Source organism: Crocodylus porosus, unplaced genomic scaffold (genome assembly GCF_001723895.1).
Source record: "Crocodylus porosus isolate Cpor-Errol unplaced genomic scaffold, CroPor_comp1, whole genome shotgun sequence".
NCBI lineage: Eukaryota > Metazoa > Chordata > Crocodylia > Crocodylidae > Crocodylus > Crocodylus porosus.
The window spans coordinates 65,259,136-65,284,391 of record NW_017728931.1 but is presented as its reverse complement, the minus strand read 5'-3'; the positions used below and the strand labels follow the sequence as shown (position 1 = coordinate 65,284,391).

The 25,256-nt window shown below is 39.9% G+C and overlaps 1 protein-coding gene across 2 annotated transcripts in view; it reads right to left on the bottom strand.

Annotated features, from left to right (window-relative positions):
* Window positions 1–378: 378 nt before the first annotated feature.
* The window catches only part of POC1B (POC1 centriolar protein B), a 69,425-nt gene continuing 44,547 nt past the window's right edge, over window positions 379–25,256 (bottom strand). The window contains exons 9-10 of one of the 2 annotated variants that reach the window (XM_019545260.1): window positions 9,326–9,550; window positions 379–1,014 (exon numbers count right to left, since the gene is read on the bottom strand). In XM_019545260.1, coding sequence (XP_019400805.1) covers window positions 1,000–1,014; window positions 9,326–9,550 — 240 coding nt within the window. In that variant the 3' untranslated portion in view covers window positions 379–999. Of the gene's footprint in view, window positions 1,015–6,193; window positions 8,262–9,325; window positions 9,551–25,256 lie in introns of those variants that run through there. The other variant, XM_019545259.1, reaches the window with a different exon arrangement.

Below are 25,256 nucleotides of genomic sequence, written 5' to 3'. Positions count from 1 at the left end.
TAGGATACCAATTTACAAATCCCTATTTTATCTGATCTGGAGCATGAACCTGAACCTAGCTATTTCACAATCTAGAAGTGCCCTTAAGCAAGCCTTCTGAGATGAGTCTTAATTAATGGGTATGTCTATATGTACAATTAATGCTATTTGGTTTTACTGCACAGTAAATCTATTATCTGCATATGCAGGTTGTAATTTACTGCACAGTAGACTAAGTTACTGCGTAGTAAGTGCCTGCATATGTAGATAGTGATGCTTGCACAGTAGATTAGTATTAGACTACACATAAGGCATCTTGTGTATCTTGTGTAGTCACAGCCACTTGCTCCTATTGAAACTGCTCCACTGCATTAAAAAAAATTTTCACTGGGCCAGAGCAAGATGCAATAACTGACTAAGCCTAGTGGTTAGGGAACTTGTAGATGTGGGAGACAAGAGGTCAAATTCCTCCACTAAGAAAATGATTTATGGCTGGGACTCAAGTGAAGGCTGCTATATACCTGCTTCGGAGGCATGTGACCTAAGTCCTACCCCTCTTCTTAGTATTTTCTAAGAAGAAAATGTTAGTTTTAGTGACTCTATACTCTGACTGATGGCTTCTGTGAATGCCATTGTTAAGTGCATAACTCTCCCCATGAACTTAATTCAGGCATCTAATTCAGAACTGAGGATGCCAATAGATGACATAACACCTGAAAGTGTGGTTATAAAACTAAGACTCCAATCCACAGGGGAATTTAAGCAACTCTCTATAAGATTCCTAAGAAACATCTAAATACCATTGTGTATTTAGACTTAAGTTCTTTTGTGGATCTAGCCCTAAATTCATGCTATATTAAGGATTTTTTTTTGTTTTTTTAAGGGAACTGATATGAAGAACTTGGCATACCTGAGAACATTTTGTTGTATAAAGACCAGACCCAATGGGAATCTTTTTGCTTACTTCAGTGGGATCTGGGTAAGGGCCCCTCTTCCAAAACATCGCAGTTTCATTCCCCCTCACCCATACTTTTGCTGTTAAAGGGAGAGAAATTAAAGACAACAGAAAGTCAGAGTTTCCATTATACTAAATCTTATAGCTTTGGGACAGTGAAACAGAAATGAAAACAAATAATTTTCTGTTTATTTATACTACTACTTTAATGTGCATAAATATTTTAGTGCTATCTTATGCAGTACTGGCCAGGGAACTGTTAACTTTTCTTACAAAATAATGCAATAGAAAAGGTAAAAATAATGTCATGTTCTGTCAGTTTGCAGAACAAACACTAGTATCGTCCATCAACCTACAACTAAATGAAGGTTATGGCATCCATTCATCAGTTAGTGACAGTGGATATTGCACTAGTCTACTGACTGATGGTACATTTTCTTTTGTGGCTGTAAAGACTGATGTTAGACCCACAGGTCCTGCCACAGTGGTCACAAGTTTACATAGCACTAGGGGTTACTGTACTGACAGACTATTTCTTTCTGTCACATTTCTGTTGTAATTTGAGTGACCATTTCTTGTGATGTTGGACTCTTGAAGGGAGCGTCACTTTGTCTGGTCTGCTAAGGCCTCCCAAGGTTTGGGTCAATTCCAAAAGCCTTCAGATCCTGCTAATAGATGTCTTTGAAGCACAATTTTGGGTACCCTACTCTTCTCTCCTTACCTGCAGTTTGCCCATACAGGATGTCCTTCATGATATGCCCACCTTCTATCCTACGAAAAGCCAGTATAGGTGCTGCTGTTTGAGTAGTGCAGTGATAATTGGCATGTTGGCTTTGAGGATGCCAAGGATCTGCTGTAAACAGTATATGTAGAAACTGTTCAGCTTCTTTTCTTGATACACATACATTGACCACGTCTCACTACTATACATAAGGACACTGAAAGTGCAGTCTTTGTATACAATCAGTTTAGTTTTGATTATGAGTTTTGCATTGTACCAGACTCGTTTGGAGAGCTTACTGAAAATGGTAGCTGCCTCTCCAATGTGCACATTTAGCTCTTCATCCAGTGATAGGTTGTTGCTCATTGTGGATCCAAGGTAGCAGAATTTGTTCACTGCCTTGAGAGGTGTGTTATCAATGCTGACAGATGGTGACTGGCAAACACCCTTAGTATTTTTGATACTAATGGCCAGGGCAAACATCCTGCAAGCGTGGGAGAGGTGATTCATGAGTATTTGTAGTTGGCCTTCTTCATTGGTGGCGAGTACAGCATCATCAGCAAAAAGGAGCTCCCTAATAAGGATGTGCCTCACTTTTGTCTAGGCCTTTAAACGTGTTAGATTGTAGTTTGCCATCTGATCTTGTGTGAAGTATATGCCTTCCTCCAAGCCATCGTAAGTGTAGTGCAGCAGCATAGGATAGAAGATCTCAAAGCATGTGGGTGCCAGAACACAACCATGCTTCACTCCACTCTTCATCTCAAACCTGTCAGAGATTGATCCATCAAACTGCATGTTTTCATGAAAGGAGCGTATCATGCTGAGTAATGTTGGGGGACATCCAATCTTTACCCGGACCTTGAACAAAGCTGCTCTGCTGACAGTATCAAAATCTTTCATCAGGTCGATAAATGCTATGTACTTATTTTGTTTTCTTCATTTTTCATGCATTTGGCATAAGGATAATATTGTGCCCACTGCTCATGTCCCTGTTCTGAATCCAAACCATGATTCTGGGGAGACATGGTCAGCAAGTTGTTGCAAGTGTTTCAAGATGACTCTGGAAAAAGCCTTGCCTGTGATGCTGAGGAGAGAGATACACCTACAGTTGTTGCAGTCATCCATGTTCTTGAAGAGAGTGATGATGTTAGTGTCATGCATGTCCTAGGGTACTTGACCTTCCTTCCAGCAGCATGCTAGGAGTTGAAGATGTGGTAGCAGGCTAGCCTTGCTGTACTTCAGAAACTCAACTGGGATGCCATCCTCCCCTGGTGGTTTTCTGCTTGCTAGAGAGTCTATAGCTTTGCTACATTCTTTGGCTATAGGTCCTTTTTCTAGCTGTGCCAATATACTTAGAGTTGGAAGTTGATCCAGTGCCTCTTCTGAAATATCTGTTTCTTGGGATTAAAGCTCCAAGTAGTGTTCAACTCAGCATGACATCTTCTTGAACTTATCAGTCATTCTTACTTTGCCATCTCTAGACTTAGGGGGGGCTTTAGGGACACTTGGGCCAAGGGCTTTCTTCAGGCCATCATACACAAGTCTAAGGTTGACTGTGGCTAAGGCAAACTCTCTCTTGACATAGTTCAGTCTAGTACTAGTGAACATAGCATCTAGCTGTTTTTGTACCATTTGCCCGGCATGCTTCAGCTTAGCCATGGAACTTTCTGTTGGCTTCTGGTTGTAGTTCAAGTTGGCTGTGTTCTTGGCTTCAACAAGTGGTAGTAACCACTGTAACGGGTATATGTGTATCTATCTCCTTTCTCTCTCAGCATCGCGACCCCCCCTCCCCTTTCCACATCCCCCCACCCCTGGGCTTAGGTGGCTAACATTGTATCATTTGTAACATAGTTGCGTTCCCCTCCTCTCCCTCATCCCTTGATTGTTAGTCCCTTGCTCGGGCGCTTTGTATTTCCATCTCAGCTTTGTCATCTTTTTTCTGGATTCCCCATCCAAAACATCTACTAATAAAAGTCAATCTCTTCTGAGTGTGCCTCAAATCAGTCTTTATTTGACAATTTCTTTTCCCCAAATACTTCTGTAGCTGTTTTCTGGATGACTGCTTTTAGTCCACTCCAAGTTCCTTCAGTATTTGCACTTGTTGCTTTTGTAGGCATAGCTAGCTCAAAAGATCCTTTGAAAGTTGAATAATTTGTTTTGGATTTTTGTTCTGTGTATGTAATGAAGGAGGGCCTTGTATTTTAAGCCATCCAACTATAAAGATAACTACCTTAACAAGTCACAAACTTGTTTGTAACATTGATTAAAAGACAGCTCACATCAGCCATGTTCATCTCAGTAAATGTAATCCTGAAGCCCAAGGTTGATAATAAATTCTTTGACAACACTCAAGTTCTCTGAAGTCTCAGAGAAGGTAACTTCTCAGGCTCAGAACATGTCTAACGCCATTTAGCATTTCACAAATAAGGTTTGTCAAGAGACAACATCTATTAACAGCATGAACACTTATCTCAGTCTGAGTTTACTTGGGTATCTAGAAACAGAACAAACTAGATCCAGTGCTGCAGTGTTGAACATTGCAGCATCTCAATTTTAAATGGCTGGTCCCTGGAGCAGAATCTAAAACCCTGAATAAGGTGGTGAGTCTTACAACAGGGCTATCTAACTTCTAATCAGCCAAGGGCTGCATGCTAGAGAGGCCACCTCTCCCACACGAAGCCTCCCTCCTTGTTGCGAATACAGTTCAGGTCTCCCCAGCTGCGTAAGCAGCACCAACCCAAGGGCAGCCCACCCTGCAGCATGGGCAGCCTGGTTCCCTCCTGCAATGCCACTCCCAGGAGCAGGGGCAGGACCAAGAAACCAGAAGGAAGAGCCTGGAGACCCTGGCCCTCTGCCATAAGACGAATGGGCAGAGTGGCAGCCAGGCTGGAGCTGATGGGCCAAAAATTAACTCCACCACTTGGGCAGCCCAGCATTATGCTATATATGGGGAGAATAAGGCAACTCAGAGTGCGATCCACAAAAACCAGAACACAGGGTAAGAAGCAGCCTATAATAGCTAGTAGGGAAATAATGATAGAAGCATATCTTAAATTCTGCTTCTCTCTGAGGTTAAGGTGCCTTACTCATTACTACTGGGAAGGACTGCCTTCACGTGGAGGTTACAGTTCTGAATCATGTCCTAAAGGTATTTTTTCTTTTGAGAGAGAGGAATGGCACTAAGCCCCATCACTAATACAGTGGCTCTGCGATTAGAGCACTAGCCCAGGATACATGACACCTGGATTCAAGTTCGTTCTCTGCCTAAAAAAATTCAAACCCAGATTTCCTCTGTGCCAGGCAATGCCCTAAGCACCAAGTACCAGTCCTTTTGAAACAGCTGTCTCTGCACAGGAATCACTACCGGGCAGAAAGAGGGAACATTCTGTAGCTCAGTGATTAAGACACTCACTTGTGATGGGAGAGCACCTTGTTCTTGGTTTCAGCACCTGCTTCAAGAACCATTTCAGTTTTATCCAATTATTGCTTTAAAAAAAAGCAAAACAAAACAAACAGAAAAACACCTACAGAGTACTTGCAACAGGGACTGGACTAAAGGATTTGCCCTCTCCCATGCTGAATTAACAGCAGTCTAACTATAGTAGCACAGAGCCTAATTTACCTTGCTGGGAAAGGTAACTTGCATGAAGCTAGTGTGGCTAGAAGGCTAGTTAGCTTAGACATCTGCATATTAAACTACAGCATGTAGTGTAGATGTACCTTTAGTGATCCCATATAGATCAGTACAAACATTTTGGAACGTCACAGAAGTAGAACTAATGCTGAACAATAGCCACTCAAATTTATACTCGAATAGTTTATTGAAAAATATCTTACTGCTTGCTTATTTTAACTTTTTTGTTATTGTGCATTCCTTGTATCTCGATTGATATTTGCTTCTGCACATATATCAGTCAGGTCAGCTGTTTTAAACCAAGTAATTTGTGCACTTTGTGACCTTATTTAAATCACATGTGTAGCAGGCTTGCTGTTTGGAGCTTGGGTTGAGTCCCAGGCTTGAAATCTTGCTGTTTTGATTGATGGGGCCCATTGATAGGGACGGAGGGAAACTGAGTGGTCTGCAGTTCCCCCACAGCACACCTGCCAGCTAACAATCCCCTTCAATTGGAGAACGGGAGCATATACCCGAGTTACCTGGGCTACACATGGATCAAGGGAATCAAGAGAATTATCCCATGGTAAGTCTCCTCTGAAAGGCACAATATGCCATAATTATTTAGGATTGTAGGCAGAGCCTGAGGAAAAATGCTACCAGTATTTGTTCTGATCCACTTCTGTGCATATATCCTGGGTGCTCATAGGATTTCCACATAATTTCACTGGGAGGCTTCATTAAGCCTTTCAGTCCTTACCTTATATCATAAACACTTCTCAGAGTATACCTTAATTGTGGTAACATTATCATCTCAGACTTAAGAGTGAAACAAAGTGGGGTAATTTAGTACATGCTTCAAATAACTACTTATAAGTACAATTATTGAAGATGGGAGGAAAAGCAGAAACAACAGAAATGTTAGTCCATGTGTAACATTGTATGAATTTTTTATTTATAGCATTCTTTATCAAATATTTCAACTGCTTTTTATACTGAAAAAAATACAGCAGTAAAAAAAAAATACTTGTTGATTCTTGAGTCAAATCTGGGAAGAGCCAAAACACAAATTCTATAAATCCTTCTTGTGTAAACAGGATTGTTCATTTGGAGAAAAGAGAAGTTGACATGCATTTTAAATGGTTATACATTTTATTGGCCCCAATCAAGTAATAAAAACTCAGTATTACGTAAGATTGCAAGATTATTACAAAATATGAATAGCTAAGTACATTTGATAGCATTTACACAGCCACATATTATAAGCCCCACAAAGTTTAAACAACTGTATAATCAAAGGTCATATCTTATAGATATGACTGCAGCAATGATGACATTATACAAGAAATTCTGCTATACTATTGCATAGAAATATGTGGGCACACAGAAAACCAGTGAAAAGCCAGTTCTCTGCTATATTCCTTCCTCCACCCAGAGATACAGTACCAAAAAATCAAACAGTAAATATCAGATTAATTTAGTCAATAAAAATAAAAAAAATACCAATTAATTTTGTTTAGTCAGCAGTATGCGATCATGACAAAAGTTTAGTAGCACTTTATCACTATGGACCCAATTCTGAAATCAGATCTGAATGAGTTGACTCGTATCCAAGAAAAGCTCCACTAACTTCAATGGGGCTTCAATAAGAGAAAAAGAGCTTCATCTGCATAGATTTAATTGAAGGGCTGGGGCCTTACTTTGAATTATTTATAGGATCTCCACTTTGATTGTCTTACTTTTCAAAATGCAAAATAAGAACTCACACTCTAATTAGAAAGGTGCAGAAAGGAAGTGTTGCTTAGTTTGGATTGTAACCCTTGGAAGAGACGTTCTGCAGTAACATAACTAGGGGTTGCTGACTGGGGAACCAGCCCTCAGCACTGATTTTTAAGGCGCACTTGAATGTCAGTGGTGGCTATCAGCCCAACCACCACTGCTGTTGCCCAGGGCACAGTAACTGCTTGTTTACACCTCTAGTGTTCTGTAATTGCTGTTCAGTGAAAACATGAAGATATTAAAAAACAAAACTAGAGAGTTCCTATCAGAGAATGATTGGGTAATCCATATTTACAGCTGTACATCTCCTTTCTACCACTGTAAATATGTTAGGGACCATAACAATTACAATTGTTGCTACAATTGCACTAAGAACTACAAATATGTATATCCACCCCTAAAAATACAAACCCTTACTGGCTTAGGGTATGGTTATACATACCTTTTAGCTGCTTTAAAAAGGGATGTGGAGCCATTACTCAGGAGTGCACATCAGCTGTTACCATCTAATTTATGTTTGCATGAGGCTGTTGCAATATAAGAGAGCTATAGCACCCTAAGTTTGAACCTGAATTAGGAAAGGTTAAAGCTGGAGCAGTTTTGCTTCACTTACATCACTACAGGATCGTGCAGATGTAACACCTTGATCATAAACACTTGTATCAATACCTTTTGATATCAGTGTAATTGTTAAATCCATTACAGCCTGAGGCTCTAATCCTGAGCTGATTTACAGAGCTGTTCAATTTATGTCATTTTAACTGAGAACAATGTTTAAGTATAGGCTGCAAATTAGTAGAGCATGAAGATGAAGGGCTGTAACATAACAAAGGGTGAAATCCTAGCCCAGTGACTGTCAATGAAAATCACCCAAAAACGGGCAATGATCTTTAGCTAAACTACATTAAATTAAATGCATTAACAAAAATGTTGACTTGTGATCTTTAACATATATTGTATAGGCTAATTTCATTTTTCTTCTCATAATAATAGGTTAAAATGAGAGGCAAATCCGCTTTGCACAGTTTGAGATTAAATGAGACAACATTTATTATTCCCTGAGAATATGTGAAATATATTCGTCAGTACACAACAACCACATTTACTTTTTATTCTCCTTGCCTACTTTGTAGTAATATTTTTTGTTGATTTTCTAGGCACTCTTTCAATTTATCTTCAGTCAAAGTTAGTCGCTGTTCCAGGATTGAAATAGTCTGCATGAAGAGGACAGTTATTTTAAATAGATTGTTCACACAGTGCTAAAAAGGTGCACAGCACTGCGCACAAAAATAATAGCTTTTAAAGAACAATGGAAAATACCAGGAAAGCTATACTGGTTACAGCTATTTTGCTATTTAAAACTAAAATGAACACATACATTGCCTTTCTAGCTAAGAAAACTCTCAAAAGGTTTATACTGCCATACAAACTTGACATTTTACTGGAATATACTGTAAGCTCCATGCTTTGTATGCTTAATTATCCAGACATGTATACACATTTTAATACAATAAAATCCATCAACAGAGACCTCACCAAGGTGGTTCTAACTAAAACACTGCTGAGGCACCGAGAAGAGCCTTTAAAAAAAGTACCAACTAGAACGCAGTTACTGAAAGGAACTACTGAGTATTTTCAATAAAGGGAGAGTCGTAAGTCATTGGCAAAGGCTGCTGTTCACCCTGTGATCCATGGACATCTAAAGTTATACCAAATGCCCAGACTCCTCCTCAATACCCAACACTGAAGTATTAAGGTTTGAAAATGGCTAAAGCACCAAAAGAGGGGATGCACTCCTCTTAGCCATTCTCTCATTACCTATTTTGTATAACCCCTGCTAAGGCATGCTTGTTTAAAGCTGCAGTCCAACACAGTCAGGAAGCAGTGGTTCTGGTAAATCTATATTAGAACTTACTAATAAAAATCCCAAGTGTTCCATGTAAATTATTACAATCCTCTTCAAAGTTTTAAAATGCTAGTAGCAGTTGCATAAAAGGAAATAACTCCTTAATGTCTTTAGAGTTGACTTTACTATTCATATAACCCATATTTAATGAGTAATATATTATTATTATTAATAATAATAATAATAATAATAATATGATTAAATAATATAGTCGTAGTATTAAATACTATTAATATGTAAAATATTTAAGAATTCAGGGGACATCTGACTATATGACCGTCCATAAAGTAAACTCCCATATTTTACTACCTTAGGTTATGAGAATGGTGTTACCATATTCCTCACCCAGTTATAAGCTCACTCAATACTCACCAGAGTCAAAACATCCAGTTGCTCCACTATATGCTCCAAAGCATTACCCACAGCTGGGGAGATGTCAGTTTTCTTGTCTGTACTACACACAGCTGATTCATTCTCATCCTCCAGCTTCCTTCTTGAGCTAGTTAGAGAGAATGAGGCTGGAGGATACTGGGGATCTTCACTATTCACTTCATCCTTGAACGTGGAAATGCTATTTGAAGATCCAGTTGTCCTTGTCTTCATTTAATTGGAACCACAGGGAAAGGAAAGCACAAAGTTCCATTTTTTTATGCTTTAACAATTGATTTGCACACCCATAATTAAATACAAAAAGTTTCAGCTTTGCTTCATGTACAAGGTTCAATTTTATACCACATCAGATCACTCTCATCAAGAAGAGTTGTGACTGTGACATAAGGACATTAAAGCTCACAGTGTGTGAGAAATCCTCACAGATTGCTTCAATACAAACCACTATACTGCAGGTACATGTGATTAAGGCATTGGATGTTTTGCTACTGGGCACTAAACTAAAGCAAAAAGTAAGATCATATGAGAATAGATATTTTTTCCTAAAAAAACAAACAAAAAACCCACTAGTTCAGTGGAATAGTTGAGGTGGAAATGAATTCAGGCAAGTCCTATGACCTGTATTATATAAACCAGAGTAGAAGATCACAAATGGTTCCTCCTGGCTTTATACTAAACTGTCTCTCTAATGAACAGAGACAGCTATCTTATAGAACAGAAAAAGCTCTAAGCAATTTTAGGTATTTATTCAGCTGTACTTTTCTAAGAAGCAGATTTTTTCCAAGAGCATGAGAAGGAAAAGGGTGACTAGGTACACCCAACCCAAAGTCAATGCAAAGATGAAAGTTATCAAGCAACTCTCACATATGAGCATTGTTGAAAGATCACAGTAACAGATGCAGTTCCTTTCATTTTCCTTTACTTCTGTGTTGACTCACTATATAGTCAAATCCATCAGTTTTACATGTCTCTGTCAAGATAATATGGGTAACATTCTTTAAAGGTTTCAGTAACATCTTTCCACAAAATAGAGCAACCGTACTAGTCACTTTTTTAAATTTAAAGAAGGCCTTGTAGATTACAAAGCAACAACAGAACAGATAGGAAGATATATTTGAAACTTTCCACTAAAGGATCGTTAAGTTTGCTGAAACTCTCTTAGAAAAAAAACTTATTTACAGAAATAAAGAATTCTGAAATCTTATCCATGGCCTTCAAATATTTATAATTTTAAACTCAATTGATTTTCAAAATTAGAGAACTGTAAAATTCATCCAAATGAATGTAAACATTCTTCTCACTCCAAAATAACATTCTAGAAATTAACTTAAAGGATGGGAAATTGGGTTCTAAAACAAAGTTAGGGGGCTGTCTGACTAAAAAGTTAGTGCCTAGCTAACAATTTAGACAAATAAATCAACCTTAAGAACAGTAAAGCCTAGCTCCCAGTGGAATCAATGTGAGTCTTTATTCTTCCATATGAGCTACGTCATACCAGTACAAAGATATTTAGGTGTTTAAACACAGATTTGAGCAGCCAGATGTGAGGCAACCAAGCCCTAATATTTGCTTCTTGAAAAAGCAGCAATTTTTAAAAGTTACTGACCAATCCTTGGAATAATCCAACAAAGAATTTAGTCAGAACTGAGGCACCTAAAACTATTCAATTAGGGGGAAAATGACACAGCTACCTACCACTTATCACTGGGGTTGCACAAAGACAGTTGATGGAAGACCAAAAAAGGAAGGAAAAAAAATGAATTGAGGGGAGTATAAGAGCATTCTTGAGGCAAGTGTTAGAAGGGAGAAAAAAGTAAAACAATAATGATAGGGGTAAAAGGCTTCAAACATGCTGTAGGTCAAGTTTAGTCTGAGCAGATGGGAAAGAGCAGTCTATTGGGAGCAAAAGTAATTGAGAAAAACAGAAAAACAGGAAACTTGCAATGCGCTGTATGCCCTTGGCATGAAATATGAGGGGAGGCAGGGTGTATGTCTGTTATGTGAGTAATGCTAGGAAAAAGTCTCCCAGCATGAATGTTTTAACTACGTGCATATGGACAGGTATTTAAGTGAAAGCAAAGGTCTCCAGCTTCCTGGGTAAATGCTGTAACCACTGCACAGAGTAGATACCTACAAGCATTCCTTGAATGAACAATGAAATCAGACATCACTCTTCTCTTAAAACACAAAAGGTGGGAGATAGGGTGATGATGTCATTGATACAGAACAGGCATCACCGCCAGCACCTCAATCTAGCCCCTTGACTATTAAGGTTAAATCTGGTGCAAATTCCTACAAGTAAATATTTAGAAACATCATAAAGTGTAAAATAGATGCACAGAACAATACTTTCAATAAAGTTGCTGGCAAGCACTACCAAATCATTCATACCATTTACAGGTATTAGATGTTAAAAATATATTGTGCCTTTAGATTGGAGATCTCAAAAATAAAAGTTAGTTAACAGCTATCTATTCTTCCTTCTCCCTTTTCACTCATAATATCTTAACTTCCTCTTGTTCCAGGGCTAACTATAAAGATCAGATGGCAGCTATGAATGAAGCAAATTTACCACCATTTGAAGAATGTTACAGGTCTGCAGTCATCTCTGGTCATCTGATAACTGAGAGGCATGCTTCTGTGACATCAAATTCAAAGTACTCCAATTAGTTTTATTTTGGGAAGAAGCTGCTTTTCAACTTGCAACCATAAAAGAATGAAGTGGCTTGATATTTGTTAAGGGCAGTGTATTTCCCACTTCTTTGTTCCTTGCATCAGTTGCCTCTTTGGGCATGAACCAATTTAAAGCTTTAATACCTCACTGTCGTATGGGCCCCTATGTACCTTCATGCATTTTTAGATACATACATGTGACTGCTGCTGCTTAAGAATCGCTGCGTTTGTGTCTCCTTGCTACATCTCTGAACTTTTGGAATACCCTTACTTTAAACCCCATGAAGGGCCTCAGAGTCACTGATATACTTCTGGCTTTTTAGGGTCTTTAGAGGTAGGGTTAATGAAGCATTCCTGTATACATGCTAACTCACAAAATGGAAATGTTCTTCAACACTAAGATCACTGAGCAGAGACACACATACATCAGTAGGAACATATTTCTCACAGAATGAACACTCCCTCTCTGATCTCACTATACCCATGCTCAGGGGCAATTTAACAAATACCTTTCAAAGGTGAACTTGGGAACAAAAATACATAAGCTGCCTGGACACTAAGGAACAATGGCTGAATAGGTATGTTGATTCTTTGATACACTTTAATCTACCTGATTCCTGAATTTCTTCCTACACACAACATGTATTAATGACCTCCCACTCCAATTTTGATAGGTCTTAATGTTCCAGTAATAAGCTTCTATACTTCTGCAAACTGTTTGTCTGATACTCCTGGAAATGTCCCTCCCTGTGTCAAATTTCACATCTAATCTATGCTCTGAACATTCAGGGTGTGTAGAAACATTCAGGGAGGTTAGGGGGAGCTAGATGGACTTAAAAATGGCCACCCAATGTAAAGTAAGTTGGGATAGGAGGGAATAGCAGGCCTTGGTGGGGGGCAGGGGATGGAAGTCGGAAGGGCAAGCAGGCTTGGGAGGGGTCGAGGGAGCAGGCAGGGTCTGTAGGGGGATCTGGGGTCTGTAAGGGTTTGGCAGGATCAGGGGGCCTCACAAGCTCTACGGGGCAACTTGTGGGGTGATGGGAGTCTCTCTCTCCCCCCACCCCAGGACCCAGGGCTATTTTTAGGCCTCTGACCCCTCCCACCACCAGAAGAACAATCCCCGCATCTAACGAACTATCCCCGCCCCCAACTTAGTTTCTCTGCTCCCAGCACTGACAAATGCTGGTAAAACTGGCACTGAGAGTGGTTAGTGGGATGCGGGGGGGGGGAGTTGAAAGGCTCAGGAAGGGGCACTGGCTGGCCTGTGGAGGACCATCTGGGGATGGGGCTGTGGGCTGTCTATCTGGGGGTGGGGGAGGGGCTGTGGGATAAAAACAAGCCAGTGCTAGGGAGAGGGTAGGAAAAATGCAGCCTGGGCCAGCAACTGGGCTTTCCCAGACCTGGGGCTGTGATGCAAGCTGTACAAAAGTTCAGGACAGTTAGATCAGTCTAAAAATGACCAACCTGATCTAAGTTAAACTACCTCAAAGGCTTAAGTTGAAACATAGATCCCTAGTTCAGTTAATCTAACCATAAGGACCGCACCTGGGCAAACTAAGTTAGATCAGGTAGTCATTTTTAACATGATCTATTCTAACCTCTCTAAACATCTGAATGCATTCTCACTGTGCTTGCTTCCCTCTTCAGACTTGATGAAGAATGTCTTGAATTTGAAAGCTTGTTTAACTTTATTCCAGTCATACAGTCAGCCCCATAAAAAACCACCAGCCCTAAAAAATCCTTGCCTTCAAACCTAATTAAGAGGGAGAACATTAAAGTTAATTATTTTAATGCCAAACGAATTGCTTTTGTACAACCAAAACAAATTTTCTATTACCAATAGTTTGTAAAATGAGAAAGGGATTCTTATATTTAACACATGCAGGAAATCCTAGGAGAATATTTTTCAGTAATATTTTTAGATGCAATTTAATTTTCTTGCTGTTTGGGCAGTCCAGTTCGTTAGGTGATAAAAACAAAAGACTGGTTAACGTGGTTAAAAAAATATAAGAATTGTTGCTTTTACTTAATGCTTACTAGTTTGTAAAATTAACCTTTTTGTGAAAAATTGTCAAATAATATGTATAGTAAAATGATTTAACATCAACAGTGTTAATCTTCGGAAAATAGATAACCAATACTTAAATATATACGTGGAATATTTGGGGAGGTGGGACAGAAATAATTTTTGCATTATTATGTATTTAAAATTTAAGTTTAAGCCTATCCTTAGCTGACAAATCTACTCCAAGATTGATGCTTCATAGCTACTATTAAGTGTACAAAGTTGCATATTTAACTGTGTACAAATTGAACGTAAATCAGAACATTTCAATCTAAACTTTCACTGATTCTTCATTGATGTTCGTTGGAGCTGAGGTGATTTGTTATCTATTATAGCACAAAAAATGTGAGAGGCAAGGATTTGTGTGGGAGATCTTTTTTATTGGACCAACTGTATCGTTGGGTGGGATACAGACAAGCTTTCAGGTATGAAGACACTTCCTTCAGTCTTTGGTAAAAATTAGAGCGAACACCAATTGAAAACACCAATGAAATAAGCAGTCACTCTGAGAAAAAAAAACAAATTAGTACTCCTTCCCTTCCCAAAGTATTTTTCTAGTGTGACTACATGATCCTTCAATATCTAATATAACGATTCTCAACTCATAGGGCATGTCTACACAAGACATGTTAATGAGCATTAGCTTAGCTTAATGTGCGTTACAGGTGCACGGCTACATGTGCACAGCCTTAATGAGTATTAAAAATGGCAAAATTAGGCTAATCACACTGTAACAGTGGGCCAAGCCAGGTTTGCCAGTTCTAGCAAGGGCGGGACCTCAGAGGCACTACAGGCCACCAGTGGAGAGCCACCAGAGGCCCAGGAGATAGACAGTGCTTATCTCCAGGTACACAGCTGATGGCAATGGAGCAGCAAATGAAACTGCCACAGCAGTTTATCAGCACGTGCTCTGTGTGGGTTGGGCAGTGCATCATGAGTGACATCACGCCCCCGCAACCTGGCACAAGCAGAAAAGGAGAAGTAGAGCAGCATGGAAGGTGGGAGCTGAGCTCTGCCAAGGAAAAGCCCCTGGAGGCTCCAGAGTCAGAGGGGAGCAGAGCTGTCTCCACAGCCCCGAGTGGTCTCCAACCAGCCTCTGACACTGAGCCACACTGCAAGACACACCCTGTGGACTGAGCATGTGAGTTGGTAGACGCAGGAGTGAGAAGACCCCAGGTGTAGCAAGACCCAGCCATTTTGTTTTTTTCTTTAAGAGTTAATTGTCTTTTGCTAAGAGTCTGGCACTCATAAAGAGGCGTGGACTTAAAGACCCCAAAATGAAGGTATGCTCGAAAATTGACTGAGCAAGGGAAATGGATAATGTTTACTTTTCTTTATTCTGTTACTTGACTATCAGAGGAGTGGAAGGACCTCACAACTTAATCATGGCCTGGTTAGCCTGGGAGACATTGGTGTTAATTAATTGGTGCCGTGACTTGGACAAAGGCATGAACTTTGTTGATTTGCATAAATAAATTAATTGATTTAGTTTTCCAGAAGGCAGATTAGTAGGGCTATGCAAAGCTTCGGTTGCTGATTCAATTTGGAGGAGATTCGGCCCAATTCAGCATCTGAATCTCCAAATCCATATTGAATCAGGAGACCCATTAATCTCTCCAAATCAATTCGGAAGCCTCCAAATCGATTTGGAGAGATTCGATTATTCAGCCATAGACACAGCTCTATATGCATTTTCTACATACCTTGAGGTACCAGGCACAACTTGTGAACTTTGAGATGGTGGGATGGATGAAGCATCCCACAGAAGCACAGGGAGACCCCTGTGTGCTCAGCGACTCATGAGTCCTGGGTCTGGGGGGCACCTGAGGTGCCCCCTCGGCTGATTGCTGAGCCAGGAGGGCATGGCGGGGGGTTCCCCGTGTGCTTGGCAACAGACCGGAAGTGGACCACAAATACTTCCAGTCCATCACCAAGCATGTATGTCCCCCCAGCCCCCCTCCAGTGGTCCTGTGGGTGCTCCATCTGCCCTGCCATCTCAGTGTTCACGAGCTGCGCCTGGTACCTTGAGGTATGTAGAAAAACATATAAAGCTGTGTCTATGACTGAATCGCTGATTCTCCAAATCAGAATAGAATCTTCAGATTCAGACATGCCAAATCGAATTGAGACAGCGATCTGAATCAGAGAATTGAACCACTGTCCCCTGAATTAGGCTGAATCTGAACTGAATACTGCCCGCTTCACACACTCCTACAGATTAGACTCCACAGCGTATGTAAGCATGGCCTCGAGCGCTTATCACTTACGTCTGCCCAAGGCACAGGAATCATCAGAACTCAGGAGAACATCCTTAGAATCCAACCTTGTTAGCCCAAGAGGAGAGCTCCCATCACCATCAAGATCTTGGCAAGTGTGTGGATGGGGTGTAGGGGAAAAGGAACCCCAAGAGTCTCTGCAATGTGCGTACATGAAAGTACCCATAACATCATAGGACCCTTGCTACTATTTCAAATCAAGGCATGGCAGACAAGCTGGGGGAGGTACCCCATGTGCAGACTATGTTGGCACCTTCCATTACGGGTATGACCTCACACTCACCTAAATCTGATACCTACAAATGTAGGTATCAAATTTGGCGCAATTAGTTAAAGTGCATTAACTACAGTGCAATTAGTTAAAGCACATTAACTTTAGTACGGGGTTTGCCCAACCACTAGGGGCACATGGCAGGACTGCAGAGGCTTGGCACTAACTTCGGTGCCAAGTTTCATAGCTAGTAGGGTCAGAAAGGACCTGAGCAGATCATCAAGTCCGACCCCCTGCCACAGGCAGGAAAGAATGCTGGGGTCAGATGATCCCAGCAAGGTGTCTATCTAGCCTCCTCTTAAAGACCCCCAGGGTAGGAGTGAGGACCACTTCTCTTGGAAGTTGGTTCCAGACCCTAGCCACCCTGACTGTGAAGTAATGCCTCCTGATAGACAGCAGATTCAGGCTGGATGTCAGCTTGTGGCCGCTGTTCCTTGTTATTGCCGGTAGTGCTTGGGGGAACCGGGATTCTCCCATTGCCTGCTGGTCCCTGGACATGTAGACACCTGACAAAAAGCTGATTAATGTGCATTAAATTTAGCTGTTCTTAAATGCATGTGTAGATATGCTCATGGAGTCCAAAACTACCTGACCTGTAGTGGTCTTTCTGAGTTCTGTGCAACAGAAGAATTACTGTTTTATTTTTCCATGGTCAAAAAAAAAAAACAAGTTAAAACCGAGAGCTCGCATTTTCCAGGGGGGTGCCTGGAATCTAAAAATGTTGAGAACCTCTGATCTAGTATGTCAGCAGGTAAGGGAAGCAGTAAAGAATTCTTTGAAGCTTAATGCACAGACACCTCTGACCAATTCAGCGTGTACTGCTTCCTCGGGCTAAGGATACACCTATATGGAGCAGGACAGCACCATGCAGAGATTGCCCACATTAGCTTCAGAACTGTAAGCACTTTATTACTGTTATGCAGTGCATAGGCTAAGGTAACATTTTCTCTGGATAACTGCATAGTATTGTCTTACATAGACAAATCCTTAAAGTCTTATTTTAATTTGCTACTGATGTCAAAGCCCCAGGAAGATAACATGGTAGAACAGTGCTACAAAAATAAGAGGAAGATACAATATCTATAGGGAAAAAACCACCAAAAGTGTGATTAAGCAAATAAATCAATATGCCAACCTTTATCATTGGAGGAAAAAAACAAAAGGAAAAACAAGTTTTCTAGGGCTTTTTTTCATCTGTGTCTAAAGAATTCATGAATTAGTTATAACAAGATAAAAGCATTGGAAAAAAGAGTTTATGAAGAAGTTTGTTAAATCATGAATGTAACCATATATAGATAACATTAAAATACCTGTATCTGTATGTATCAAAATATAAACAGCATTAGTTAGCATTAAACTCACTATAAAAGCAGCAGTTCCCTTCATGCCAGTGAAGAGTTGTGAATTGTCTGAATCTAAATAAACATTCAGGTGAGGTGTAGTGTAAAGAAATGATATCGGTAGCATTCAAAGCAGCATAGTAATACTATTAACAATTCTGTACCCATCACTTCCAATGACTGCTAAACTGGTCTTTTAAGAACCAGTTTTTCTAACTTTTTCTCTGAAGTGTCCCTTTCTCTTCTAATGGCCTCTTTCCTAAAACTCTTGAAGTACTGTCATTCATAAACAAACACTGATGTGAATTACCTTTACTCCAAACAAGGTAGTAAAATTAACTTACTGTTTAAAACAAATATGAAAGACTGAAAAACTGGTGTGAATGAATAAAAGTATACTACAAAATACATTTCACATTCTGAATGGTTACTTATAAGCCAAGCTAGAATGAAATTTAAAACTGCAAAACATGCCCACCCACAACTTCTAAAAAGTAACAGCATCTTCATCTTCTCAATTGCATTTGAGCAGCATCTCGTCAACTGCAAACCAGAAAGACAAGGGGTAGATTCAATGCATGCACAGGAAGCTATGATTATGGCATTACAAAGAGGATATTTAGTGGGAATTAAATTTAAACTATGAATGGTCATAGTCAGCACACTATAATTGCTCATCTTTGCTTCTGTCAAGCTAACTGGCCAAAACTCTGTGAATCTATGAAAGGGGCTCACACATAACCTCATCACACTGGCATATTCCCGAACATATCCCCAAGTAGTTAGAAACAAACACTGGAAAAGAAACTCACGTTTGATACATTTACCAGCATTTTAACAAAATGTATTCTGTTTAACTGAAGAAGAAACTAGTCGTCTTAGCTTTATCCAAAAGAAATGAAAAACACAAGCCCATGTCACACAACTGCAGTCTTTAATCTTCTGCAACCTTCACGTACAGAAAACACTTCCAGTGGAATATCCTAATGGTCTTCAGAAAGAGATGGACTTTAAGGCAAGAAATTACACTGGCAAGCTTTCTAATGAATCATAAAGTTGGCAAGGCACTTAAAAATTTATTTCAGTTTCGAGCATATGGTACATTTGCCTGTTAATACTAAAATATTGTTGATACCATGGTTAAAACAGTTAAAAACAATTAATCACAAATAATGCATCACGCCCAAGTAAGTCCAAGATCAAAACCGTTAACAATGTAGTTTCCTACTTCCAACATATAATCAGCCACTCAACAATAAGGTTTTTTACAACTCAGAATGTCAATACCAATACTGTATTTGGTAATTTATTAAACACTCTCATTTATTGTTTTACAATATCTAAACTGCTGCCCACTCTTCTTTGTCTGGCAAGCCTGATGCTCGAAATATTGTATGTCACATTATAGCACTTCAGTTTAGCAAAAACTGTTTATAAGCAAAAGGATGGGACTTAAACTGTGGGAGTTAAATAAAAACTGACTGAAGTGTAGGTGAGAAGGAAATGGAAGGGAGCATAGAGGGAAGAGGGGGCAGATGGGAAAATATGGCTACCTTTTGTAGAAAGCATCTGTAATAAGCTTCAATTCATGAAAGCTTATGCTCACTATCTATGTCTTACGGAGGTATTTGATTGCCGTGTTGGTCTGAGACAAAAGGAAATGAAAAAATCAAAACTCTGGTTCAGAAATGATACCTTTTATTAGAACAACCGAGAAATTGCAAAAAAATTATCTTTTTCTGCAAGCTTTTGGGCTCACACGAACTTCATCAGGCTCAGGGAAAGTTCAAGATGGTAAAAGGTCCCCATATGTAGGAATTAAACTTCATTTTTGCACCGTGGAAGCAGAACCTAGAAATCTGTGCCTCTGGGTCATGAGAGTGATCCATGAAAATTTTTCTACATCTTCCTGCCTGCCATCTGACACCACAAGAGAAGAAATCCTGTTTGATCTGCACAACAAAAAGCAACCTCACAAAGACACTCTTATGGACCCAGAGAGACTTATTTCCAGCTTCTGCTTCCACGGTGCAAAAATCAAGTTTATTTCCTACATATGGAGACTTCTTACCATCTTGAACTTTCCTTGAGCCTTACTGACAGTTTGCAGAAAAAGGTAATTTTTTTTGCAGTTTCTCAGTCAGTCTACTAAAAGGTATCATTTCTGAAAAACAGTTCTAGAATGAAAAGTTTAGAAGGGATCAGGCAGATTTTGTGCCATGAAGTCAACCAAGTCCCTCAGCACCGCCTGACTAGAAATGAGACTACCATTGCCAGGCAGTTGATTTTAAAAACTTTGAGTGGATGATGAATCAAAGCAGGGTGCAAGAGCACCTCCCCTCATTCTGCCCCCAAGGGCAGCTATACCATGTGCTGGCTTGGCAAAGAATTGGTGACTTTTATTCTCAAATGGAGAACTGTCAGTTATACGTGCTTTTGTCATCTCCTAACTGGATTGCTGCAACCTATTTTTAATGAAGTAGGCTTGAGAAACTATTTAATATAAAAATATGATGTCCATTTAAAAGTTTATCACTTGGAATGGACAGCACCTTCATTTCAAAGTGCAACAGCTTAAGTCACTGGTTTTCAACCGCACGTCTGCAGACCCCTGGGAGTCAGCAGACTATGTCTAAGAGGTCCATGAAAGATGACTGATCAGTCAGAAGTATGTGAATACCCACACAATTCAAAAGGTGTGTAACCTTCATTCAAAATTTCTAAAGGTTCCGGAAATTGAAAAAGATTGAAAACTACTGGCTTAAATGGTAGTTTAACTACCATTTTTAAAAAGTGTTCATTTTAAATTTTGAAGTCCATCGTACATAAGCACTATGAGAGGAGAATTTGAGTCATTACATACCAAGCCATACCATGATAACAGTTTTGTCAGATCCTCATTGTGTTATAATCTTTCAGAGTATTGAATCTGATTCCTAGTGACTCTCTTATATTATGTCCTGACATCAGAATCACCTGCATAACTTCCACTGGCAGCCCCAGATTTCTATGGGCATATGTAGATGAAATGGGGGCCCTAAATTAAAGCGGTGGGTTTTAAAAAACACCACTTCAATTTAGGGCTGATTAAACCCCCGTGTCATGCACACACCTGCCTCTCCGGTGGGGAGGGGAGGGCGAGCTGCCAGTGGGCAATGTGGTCCCTGGGCTGTGGGGGAGAGGGGCTCTACCCTCCATGGCAGCGGTGCCCCCCCACCCCGCAGGCAGCACCCACATGCAGGCACCCAGCTCAGGTGGTCCTGGGGGGCACTGCAGCACCAGGTCTCCACACAGCTCAGGCAGGCAGGCATGCTGTGAGGGTGTGGGGGGGGTGAAAATCAGGCTCACTGCTTTTCTTCGGCAGAGCCTACTTTCCCAGACTGCTGTCAGGCTCCCTACAGAGCTGTGGAGCTGCACAGAGCCCGGTGCTTTGCTCCGCACCTGTAGGGGCAGCAAACTAAAACTCCTTGAAGGAGCCCCAAGTCTTTTAAGGCACATTACACCACTGAATGTCCTACAGCGGCTGGAATTAATGAGCAATACACTGCCGAGTTATGCAAACACTGACACCATTAAAGGCATTTAGCCCACTTTAAAGTGTCGTGCACACTTGTTTCTCATTTAGTCTACACACAGCCTATGCTCAAGGCTGGAGACAGAGCACTCTCAGCAGACAGCCTTTCCATTAGAAACTTGCTCCTAACATTCATCTGACAAAGAGAAAGACTATGTTAACCTTCAAAAGACGTGATTCAAGGAATCAATTTATCTAGGCTACTGTTACACAACCCGGCCAAGCAGGAGTCTGAGTTAGTAATCAAGATTATTTTTTTCCCCAATTGGATCAGTTTTGTACAGTTATGTGATTTTAGTAATTTTATATATATATATATAGTTTGAGAATGCAGCACACCAATTTATTTTAAAAATGATAAAGAATTTAAAAAGATGTGAGGCCATTGTAATATTGTCTTGTAATAATTAAAGCACTGCACTTGCATGATGTACACAGCTATGAACCAGAGCTGTGTGAAAAATCACTCTCTCAAGTCAGTGGTTGAACTGAAAAATGAAAATAAAAACATTTCAGGTTGACCCAATTTTTAAAAAAAAATTATTTACAGCACATCAAAAAAACTCAGGCATCTTTAATAAAAAAATCTGGAAACAAAGGTTTAGAATTAAAAAAGGGGCTGGCACTATCAACAAAACAGTGAAAACGGTGCTGCCTCACACCCTTCCTCTACTATAGTGGTTAGGAGACTCACTTGAGATTTGGGAGGCTTGAGTTGAGATCCTTCCTGCATGATTCAGAGGAGGTATTTGAACCCATGTCTCCCCTTCCTTGGGCGTGTGCGCTCTAACCACTGGGCTACAGGAAAAATAGCACCCGTGCTACTGCAGCTACCTTCCCCATTTTTTAAATCTATCCAGGTGAACACTTTGGGCTTCTATTTAGCCAAACTATCTGCCAAATTTACAAATAGTTCTTGCTCCTTTGAAACACCATTTTCACCAGATAATATTCACCAAAAAAAATGAAAAGCCCTCTCCCTTCAATTTAGAGTTAACTCAATTACACTATTCAGAACAAGCTTTATAAATTGTCTGTTGTCCTGAATTTCCATGAAGTTTCAACAGACTTCCATTCTTCTCCTCCACTGTTCTACAGTACTGCTGTGGACTGAAAAAAATTGCCAGATTACAATCTATTTCTTGCTGAACTTCACTGGTTGAAGAAGTAATTCTCAGGTATCTAATACAATTAAATCTGTTACTAAGACTTGCAGTCAACCAATAAAGCTACAGGTAGGCTAAGAAGTTGTCCTAACATTCCAGTGTGCGCTCTAGTTTCTTCCGACCAATACATTACAGAAATTCAGGCCTTAAAATGTCACTCAAAATCTTCTTTAATTCTAAAAAAGAGCACAAATTTAAAAAGAAAATTCATATGAATTAGAAGTATAAACTATATCTCATGCAATCAAGAATACTCTTGGCCTTCAACCCTCCAGCAAGGCAGCCAAAATTGAAAATAGTATACAGTACAGTCGCAACTTATGCGGGGGTTACATTCTGAAGACAGCGAGTATAGCTGAAATCGCGTATAGTTGAAATCGCAGGGCCTGGACAACACGGGCGCAGCGCTGCACAGACCGTGAGTGCAGTGTAACAGCTGCGCCTTCCACATGCACTCCTCGCCCTTCTCGTCCTCCGCTGCCTCGTCCCGCCAGGGCAGCCAGCTGAGAGTGAGCCCTCCAGCCCCCCCAGCCATGCTGCCGCGTGCAGGCAGTACCACACTGCACCGCACTACGCACCGTGCCCCAGCCGGCACCTGGTGGCCAGCCCCAGCAGCCAAGCGCGTATAGTTGAAATCGCTCAAATTAAATATGCGTAAGATGCGACTGTACTATATACATAATTATAATTTAGAGCTAATGCTAAGTAGCAGTACCAGGGCACTCATTCAAGGCCAACAAAATGAGCTGGGTAAGTGAACTATTTTACTCAATAAAATAGACATTTTCACACAAAACATCAGAGTACTTTCCGATTGTTTGAAACCACAAATTCAGCCAGAGCTTGCAGATGTCACTGAGCACTACAGAACACAAAGAACTGGTAGTTTGTTTTTTCCAAAAGTATCTGTGCAAATTTAACTTCAAGCAATCAGAGTCATCCTCCAGCATGTCAAATTTAGTTTTGTTTTGTTTTGTTTTTTTCTTGGGAGTAGAGTTTGGGAGCAGGATTTGCAGTGGCATCAAATAGCAAACTTCTCTGCTCATAGGTATAGGTAGATCTGATGGTATTGTAAATAGATTAACTCTGGGACAGGGATTAAGCCCTTATTGGTTGCCTGGAAAATACAGAGCACATTTAGTGTGCTGTTCCAAACAAATAAAACAACAATTTTACATATGTTGCTGATTTCTCCTCCACCAGCTGCATCTGTATTTACTACTTATGTGCTGAAAATATAGAAAACACTTGCCTATCTATAATCAGTGCACTATATATTCCATGATGAAGGAATTTAGTGAAGAATCCAGCAAATGTCAGTTTTGCTCCAGATTCCAAGTTTTAATTAAAAAATCCAGTGTTTCTGATTGTGAAACCTTCTAAAATGTGAACCTAAATGTAAACTGAATATATTATTTTTTCCCAAACTGACAGCAATTTTCCTTTGACGACAATGTGAAAAAGTATGAACAGTTACGAATCCCACAGAGAGAAACATTAAGGTATGCTTACTCAACAATGCTGAAGTAGTTCTTACTTGTTTTTTATATGAGAGAATTCCCAAGCACTCCCTAGCCATCTATTAAAACCTCCTTCTGACAACTTTATGATGCAATTTTGCTTCAAAAGGCAACATAATAAAAATATTTAAGGAGTAAATAAAGTGCCTTTAAAAATCCAGATAAGCCAAGTATAACATTATTTTCATATTTAATTTTGTATTTTTTAACTTATAATAAAACTGGTGGAGACACCAGTAAGTCCTTGTGGAATATTTACCAATCACTTAACCTAGGAGCTGTGTTTAAAAAAATAGATTTATCAGTAACATTTATGATTTCTCTAACAAGAAAAAACATAGACAAAACTTTTCTCTGTCTCCCCCCACCAGTTTGTTAATTCCATGCAGTTAACAGTGTTGTATATAGCAACTATTTCTATTATTTCTGGATTCCCGGAGTCTGATCCAAAAAACAGTCAATCCACAAGCGCGCACACGTGCGCGTGAGTGTGTGCATGCGTAAAATGATACATGCCAATATGAATTCCTGGATCTATATAGTTTATACATTTAAATCCTGATGGCAGGATAAAAGCCCTAGGTATCATCCTGTTTTTTGACTGCATAGACTCAGATGATGATCATCTTGATTCTTCTTACAAATACATTTTGGTAAAATTACCAAGTATGTGTAAATCAATTATATATGAAATACATAATAGAAAACCATTATTTTAATCACATTTCCTCATTTACATAAGGTTATAAGCATCTAGGGGAGAAATCCCAAACAACAAGCTGAATAAAGGCTCATCTTTTCTATGAGCAAACACCACCGCTCACACACACATATACCACAATCTCAGAGACTGAAACCATTTAGGCTCTGGATTTCCAAAAGGTGAGAAATTCCCTGCCAGGCAGTCAAGTCTAAATATAACGCTTCAGGAAGGCCATATTTGAACACTTTCATAAATTGCAAAAATACCACTGTAGAATATAGGTGCTAAAAATAACCTCTTTTACCATGGGGTACATATTGTTAAG